Below are 8,891 nucleotides of genomic sequence, written 5' to 3'. Positions count from 1 at the left end.
TATATTACCAGTGAATGTACTTTAAAATATGTGGCGAAACGTTTTGTTAATCACGAGTAGGGGGGTCCAGACCCCACAACCCCCCTCCACCGTATCCGCACTTGCATGCGTCACAGCAATTGGCGATAATGCCAATAAGCCATTAACAAGCCAAGTCCAGCTGCCAACCAACTGTCAGAAATGTCTTATTATGATTACAAGATATATAATCACCCATGGGAGTTATCGAGGTGGCTTTGAAGCCGACTCCAGAGGATCAAAGATCACAGAGTATTTAGCATGAATTAATCCAGCTTTAATGACTTCGTCATGCTAGGCTCAGGCTGTCAACTACCAGCAGAGAGTTGGCCAACTCGACGGTTGCGTTATAATTTCCTCAACTCCCGACTAAAACTGTATCTTAACCGGACGCGTGCGATGCGAGCGAAGAGATACTATTTATATCCTAACCAGACGCAACCATAACGACAGTCACCAATTTCAACCGTTGAAATCGCCAAATAAAACTTGTCTTGATTAGTTAAAATACTTTTGTCGCTCTTGTCGCGCGAGAAAAATAGAAACAATTCCTATCGGTATTGTGTCGCGCGCTCGACTACATCAATCTGTCGTGCCGTATGCGTGCAGTAATTGAAATCAATGGTTTCTAAAAACAATCGCTCGCCTCGCTCGTGTCGTCCGCGTTCGATGGATACAACTTTAGACGGGTTAACAACTGGACAGTTGTAGAAGTCGTAACAGCAGAAGGTTGTCCACCTTTGTGCTGACAGTTGGTATCTAGCATTACTCACGTTTGTGTTCGATTCCACGGAGCGGCCTTGTGTCATCACTACCAGACCGAACAAACCGCACAGGGACAGAAACAGACAATGCATTGTGTTGATCTTCCAACTACAAAACAATAAAACAAAACTCATAACAACCGCTACTTTGAAAATGTGCATAACCCGTTTATGAGTTACGGAAAAATAAAGTTGAGATAACTTATCTACGTTTTGTGTAACAAGTTATTTTCAAGTAAGTGGTGTGCGAAATGTATTGCGCGAACGAAAAATAGGTTACGCAAAATTAGATTTGCGTGAACGACGCGCGAATGATACGATCGTTCTCGCAATTTCCAAAAGCCTGAACCAATGTTGAAAAGTATGCACAATGCACAATGGCGATACCTAGTGTGTTACACACAAGTATTAACATTCCTGAGTTTGCTGCAACTTTTAATATGTTATCGACTAACAGAGCCTTTTTAACGATTGTAATTACATATCAAATATATTTTTCTGCATAAAATGTATATTAAACGTGTTTCTGGTCGTTCTAATATTTTTACTAGGTTAAATTTCATTTTATTTCCTAAAATGTTATTTTTTCGTACGTACGAAATTATTTTAAGACAGAATCCAGTTTGGGCTTCTTACAAATATTAAGACAACCAGAAACACATTGAATATACAGACACTGATATTCTAAACAAGAAATTATATTTAATATGTAAGTTTAATCGTAGAACTATTTTATTAGTCGGAAACATCTTACAATGCAACAAACTCAGGAATGTCTCTTTAATGTCTACAAATTAGTGATATATTATTACATAAGCGGGTTTTTCTTCCCAGGTGAGAATAACCAGTTTAATAAAATTATCAACGGATTCACAACTGCATAACAAACAGAGAGGCCATTGGCGTGATCAGATTTACATAAATACAAATGTATTTTGAAACAATGCATGATTAAGTTACGGTTGGAATGATATGTCGGACGACAACACCATACCTATTCGATTTGACATTACTGATGTTCATCGTAAAGAATGATTTGAATGGATCCAATTATTTGGTACATTAGTGTGGTGTTATTGTCAGAACTGTCAGCCAGTTATAGTGCAATCAAACCTGCCTCAGTATGTCACCACATCCAGAGGATATTAACGAGTTACCAGTTGTTAAGTTTATATTCCTAGTGAAATAATTTCCAGTTGTCCAAATAAACATTATTTTACTCTTTGTTCGATGGCTATTTATCATATCCATGATAATACATCACATTGATTATAATATACATCACGACGATAGTAATGCATCGCATCGACCATAATACATCACAGCGATGATAATGCATCACAGCCATGATAAAGCATCACAGCGATGGTAAAGCATTACATCGATCATAATGCATCACAGCGGTGGTAATGCATCATATCGATGGTAATACATCACAGCGATGGTAATGCATCACATCGATGGTAATACATCACAGCGATGGTAATACATCACAGCGATGGTAATGCATCACATCGATCATAATGCATCGCACTGATAAACAGAGATTATTATACGGGCTTGTTATTATTATACTGATATTACGAAACGAGTGACAGGTTTTTTTTTTATTGCTCGAGCAAAAGCGTCACAGCTTGGTAATGAATGCATCACAACATTGGTAATGCTTCACAGCGATGGTATAGTATCACAGTTTCTTGTCAGTGACTGCTGTTGACAGTGCCAACTTGTAACAGTATACACATGCACACAGATGAAATCTTTATTAGGATTTGAAAATAGATTCACGTACAATGCGGCTAAGCATAAAGACTAGTAGTCGCGGCAGTAGCTTGAAGAGGTAGACATAGTAGGATTTGCTTGGAAATGGCGTATCTGTTTACTAATATTACGGACGAGGATAATTACTGAAGGATTATCAAAGAGATTATGTTGACTTCGAATAAATAATTAAACATGTCTAGTGAAACAATGAGGCCGACAGAGATTGAATTCGGTAGTACTGTAGATTTCAATGAACTAAGAGAGACTGGCGCTCTCATATTCTGAATTTACATACTTTCATGAAAATCTTCAATTTAAACGCAATATGAACCACACGCCAAAAGGACTGTCTTCGGTTATCTGGCATTTTAAGATGTTTTTGATTAGCCGAGCCTTTTAACGAATAAAATTACATATTATAATACATTTTCTTGTTTAAAATATCACTGTGTATTCGGAGCTATTTTAACGAATAAATAGTGGTTTATTACCAGAGTGTTTTTCGGTATCGTCAATATCATATATTAGGAATAAAAAATATAGTTATTTTACATTATTTTTATTCGTAATATATGATATTGACGATACCGAAGCACACGAGGGTAATAATCTCTTTATCATATAATCTCAAGCTTAATAGAACGTGTTTTTGTAAACTCTACACGAAACTTTAATTCCAATCCGCCAGTACTAGATATTCAAATGACGTAATAATATGTGGCGCTGTGTCTTTTTGAATGGAAATGACGTCAAACTTGAATGATGTAATTTTGGATGTCCTTACATCAAAATAAACTAGTGCATAACGGTTTTTTTTTTTTCTGAACGCTGGACAGCTTTCAGTGTAAAATTGCTATTGAAATGTTTTTACTTGATGACTATGAATGCATACGTCAATTATGGAGTGTCATCCTAGTAGGTTTGCTTTAATGTCAATAAACCTAGTGTCGTGACCTCGATTAATTTACATCTAATTTGCAAAGTTATCAAATTCTTAAAGTATGTGATCTAAAAAAATTCACATACTTTGATTGCAGTGTAAATGTAAGATATTACATGATAAAATTACATATTAATACGTTTTCTTATTAAGAAAATCAGTGTGTGTGTGTGTGTGTGTGTGTGTGTGTGTGTGTGTGTGTGTGTATTCACATCCGTTTAAACGAATGAAATTACATATTAATACATTTTCTTCTTAAGAAAATCAGTGTGTTTGTATTCACATCCGTTTAAACGAATGAAATTACATATTAATACATTTTCTTCTTAAGAAAATCAGTGTGTTTGTATTCACATCCGTTTAAACGAATGAAATTACATATTAATACATTTTCTTATTTAGAAAATCAGTGTGTTTGTATGCACATCCGTTTAAACGAATGAAATTACATATTAATACATTTTCTTCCTAAGAAAATCAGTGTGTTTGTATTCACATCCGTTTAAACGAATGAAATTACATATTAATACATTTTCTTATTTAGAAAATCAGTGTGTTTGTATGCACATCCGTTTAAACGAATGAAATTACATATTAATACATTTTCTTCTTAAGAAAATCAGTGTGTTTGTATTCACATCCGTTTAAATGAATGAAGTTACATATTAATACATTTTCTTCTTAAGAAAATCAGTGTGTTTGTATTCACATCCGTTTAAACGAATGAAATTACATATTAATACATTTTCTTATTTAGAAAATCAGTGTGTTTGTATGCACATCCGTTTAAACGAATGAAATTACATATTAATACATTTTCTTCCTAAGAAAATCAGTGTGTTTGTATTCAAATCCGTTTAAACGAATGAAATTACATATTAATACATTTTCTTATTTAGAAAATCAGTGTGTTTGTATGCACATCCGTTTAAACGAATGAAATTACATATTAATACATTTTCTTCTTAAGAAAATCAGTGTATTTGTATTCACAGCCGTTTAAACGAATGAAATTACATATTAATACATTTTCTTATTTAGAAAATCAGTGTGTTTTTATTCGGTCTATTGCTGATCGTCCTAATGTTTGATGTAGCTAAATCTTCATTTTATATCGTGGTATGTTATACTTGATGTAACCCGTGCTAAGCACGGAAACGTTTAAATGGGGTGTGATTGCCTTACAAAATACGACTGCCGTGTAAATAGCAAGTCTTCATTTGCCGGTACAATATATACGGCCACCGTATACATAGCCACTTCTATGTTAAGCGACAAAGCTAGCGGCTTCCATTGACGTTGTATTTATGGAATTCATGTTTGTACACAATAGTTTTAACGATATGTGTACGGTAGTGGAGTGGACCTGAGCACAAAAATATCCTTGCAAATTGCGGCATCGGGTAAGTAAAACGAAAGCTGTCGACAATACAAATTAAAAGACGAGACTTGGTCAGAATGATCGGAAACGGTTAAAATGGTTATATAAATATGTTTTTTCGTAGTTAGGAAATCATTTGAAGATGAACTCCAATTTCGGCTACTACAAAAAATGTGGACTACCAGAAAGGTATTGAAATATCTTGAACACGAAGGTGTAAATAGTATGCAATTGTTTGCATCTAAAAGTCCGATTTAGTCGAAAATACTCTAACAATGGCAGCAAACACTGGACATTGTCATTAACAAAACTGCTGCAATTACTTCAGTATGTCAGTTAAGTTGATGTTTTAATAAGTATACTGATGATAATAAAGAAGTTACTAGTTATGATAAAGTTTAGACATCTAGTGAAATAATTCTCACTTGCCACATGCTTAATTGAGTGACAAATGAAACTTATTTCACGGAGAACATAAAATCAATAATAACTGACTGTATTTATTACACCAGCTATATGCATAGGCTACATGAATGATGTAAACCACTTTACACACTATTCGAAGTATTGTGACAAAAGTCTACGTGCGAAATCGCGATAACGTCATTTATTACCCCAGCGGTCACGCATAACAGAAAAATATTTTCCATATTTTCTCAGTGAGAAATATTCTGCATTGGTCTAACGAACAATACTATTGGATAGTTTGACGCTTACAAACCAATAACCATGTCGGTACTAAATATGACGTCATCACCTTGGCAAGCACACAAAATGACGTCATGTAGTTTAAAGAGTTTGCGTTTACGTTTACGGCTCTCTGTTTTTGGTGTTAAACTGACAACAAAATATAAATTTAATGCAATTCATTATAGATTTTGTAGCAGAATAAAAAGAACATTTTTGTTTTTGAAAATTATCTATGAACGTGATTACAAAGTTATAGTAATTCTCAGAACAGTGCATAAAGTGGTTTACATCGTTTCTATACAGGCTGGCCTTCGTGCATGTGTGTCAAAAATAAAGGCTTTTAGAGAGAAAAAATAGCTGAGGTAATAAATAGAATAATAAACTCGGTACCAGGTATTATCAAATTTATGTCCCTCGTGAAATAATTTTCATTTGTCACTCGCTAAAGCTCGTGACAACTGAAAATTATTTCACTCGGGACATAAATTTGATAATAACTGGTAACTCGTTTATTATCCTCTATATACAGTACCGACAGTCATTTGTTGGAAGGCGTAAAATCGCTCGGTAATAATATAACATAATTATGTCACACCGGTGATTGTTAATTACTGAGTGACAAAATAGGAAAATATGTCCCCATTACGTATGACCGCTGGCGTACGCGTAATAACCGTGTTTAATCACTCGCCAAAGTAACCGCGGTTGATTGCCCGTCAGTTCCCACGATATTCCTTATATTTCAAGTACAGATTCATTCAATAATCATTGTAGATTTCAAACATATGTAATATGTATGGATATCAACGATAGACTTTTGTACGCGTCTAAGTAATCTATACAAAACAAGTCAAGAACTCTCCTCGAAGTCATAATTTAATCCGCCAATCACAAGCATCGTTTGTTTTCGTTCCGAAATTTGACGAATGATGACTAGTGTCCAAAATAATTAGGGTAAACTGATCTTGAGTTGGACACACTCGTGAGTCTAACAACTTTGTTGTCGCGTTTCTCGGGTTTTTACACTATAACATGCATTAAAGAATAAATAAATTATAAATATTAGCTAGAGAACGTTTGCGATTTGTCATTCGTTACAACGGTAGTTTTACTGCAATCTTTTCATTTAACATTAGAAAAAAGCCATTATTGCTTGATTTGCCGTTTTGAAAGTACCGTGCCACTGGCAATGGAAATGGATTATTGTGGAAGGTGAGGCTTTTCTGTGGATAAATGTTAGAACGCGAAAATCACGCCAACACATACAATTTATTCTTATTACTCCGTTTTAATATTAGATCATTTATATCGATCGCAAACACACACACACACACACACACACACACACACACGCACACACACACGCACACACACACGCACACATACACGCACACATACACGTACACGCATATCCATACACACAAAGACAGAAGTATTCGATCTATTGAGACGATAGTAGTACAAAGACTGTTTCGTGGACGAATTCCAAGGAACGGAATCTACCGACGTGTATGGGGGTGTACTTGGATTTACATTAAATGGTGTATTTTTAAGAAATAGTAACAATAAGTTTTCCAAAAGAGGTGGGGGCGTATTGATCTGTGTCTGACGCTACCTACAAACAGTTACACTCAAATGTCATATAAATTCATTTTCAGAGATACATTACCTTTTTGTTATTAGAAGAAATATATTTACCCGATTAGACAATGACGTTTATTTAAAAAAAGGAATGTTAGCAATGTAAATTATTTACTAAAAATCGATTCCATACGACTTGTGCTTCCTAGTGAAAAATAACCAACCCCGAACTATTTTAAAGCACCAAAGCCTTCGAATAAATCCTGAGATGATACATTTTGATTCCTTTTTAGAAGTTAAATGTTCTGTCTTTTTAAAAAAAACGTCTTAAAGGGAATCAGACATCCGTCTTCCTAAAACTGACCACCACGCATGCGTAAGGTTTGTGCGTCTGTTTAGATGTCCTTTGGCTAATATATGTTATTATTTACGCCATTTGAACTCATCATCACGCCAAACTTAATAAGCAAAATTGTCAATGGTCGTCAAAATAGCGACTTGCGCGTGCTTAAAGGCATATTCGGATGTTGTTTACGCGCTCAGCTGCCGCGGATATATGAGACAATATTCCGGTAGCTTGTTGAATTGGAATGGCATCAGTATTACAATGGTGTCACGTTGCGTCTCCTTACAATAATAACCTGGATGCATGATTTCCATCTTCAAAATGCCGGGGAAATTCCAATATAAAATTGCTTTTGAAAATATTTTGTTTGAAAATTACTAATGCACCTGATTGTGTAAGTATAATTAAAACTAAATAATAAAAATTATAGAATATTGATTTGAAATGAGATTATGGTAATATATACTCTTAACAAAAATAGGGGAACTCTAATTAGAATTTACAATTGCCAAAAAAGTAAGGTATATTAGCTGTGGGGAATGGCTATATGATAATAGTGAATTAATTGGGCAAACATTACAACCGGTAGTTCAGTATTACAGTAGGTTTTATGACCACCAATGATCTTGAAGGACGATTGGGGTCAGAAGTGAAATTTGAAAGTTGACGTTTTTTTTATCAGTAGTGGGTGATGTCACGATGTGTCAGACATTCATTCAGTCGACGAGGCATACTGCGTATAAGCCTCCCAATGGTCATTTCTTGGAATCTGTTCCACTCCTCTTGCAGCGCCTGACCAACTTTCGCTAACGTGGTCGGCAGTCTTTGACGTTGACGCACACGTCTCCCTATCATGTCCCAAACGTGTTCAGTGGTGGAAAGGTCTGGGCTCATTGCCAGCCATGGCATTCGATAGATGTTATGCTACTGGAGGTGAGCATTGACGATTCGTGCACGGGCATTGTCGTCCTGAAAAGCAAAACGTCGACGTAGTAAACGGGACGACAAAGGGTGTTAGTATGTTGTCCCGGTAGTACTGCCCAGTGATCCTTCCTTGCACAATATGGAGGGGGGTTCTGTCAGTCATAGTGAAAACCCCCCACACCATAACCGATCCACCGCTAAATATGTGACGTTGGCGTGCCATTAATTTCGTCGTCGCCAGACTCGACCACGCCTGTCAAGGAAGTCCAAAGTGAATAAGGACTCATCTGAAAACATGACACGTGACCAGCGACGAATACCCCAGTTCTGACGCTCCGTACACCATTCACGTCTGTGGGCAATGCGACGATTTGTCAAGGTAGGCACAACCCGGGGCCGTCGAGCATGAAGATGGGCTGCATGAAGACGATTTATAATCGTCTGACTCGTAACTCGGACACCAGTAGCCTGATGAAGGTTTGC

The 8,891-nt window shown here is 35.9% G+C and overlaps 1 protein-coding gene across 1 annotated transcript in view; it reads right to left on the bottom strand.

Moving 5' to 3' along the window:
* Positions 1-885, bottom strand: part of LOC121380662 — a 19,762-nt gene extending 18,877 nt beyond the window's left edge. The window contains exon 1 of the mRNA XM_041509594.1: positions 792-885. Coding sequence (XP_041365528.1) covers positions 792-875 — 84 coding nt within the window. The 5' untranslated portion in view covers positions 876-885. The remainder of the gene's footprint in view (positions 1-791) is intronic.
* Between the last annotated feature and the right edge of the window lie 8,006 nt (positions 886-8,891).

This window comes from Gigantopelta aegis, chromosome 9 (genome assembly GCF_016097555.1).
Source record: "Gigantopelta aegis isolate Gae_Host chromosome 9, Gae_host_genome, whole genome shotgun sequence".
Classification (NCBI taxonomy): domain Eukaryota; kingdom Metazoa; phylum Mollusca; class Gastropoda; order Neomphalida; family Peltospiridae; genus Gigantopelta; species Gigantopelta aegis.
Note: the sequence above shows the minus strand (reverse complement) of the source record. Positions and strands in the feature narration are given on the sequence as shown.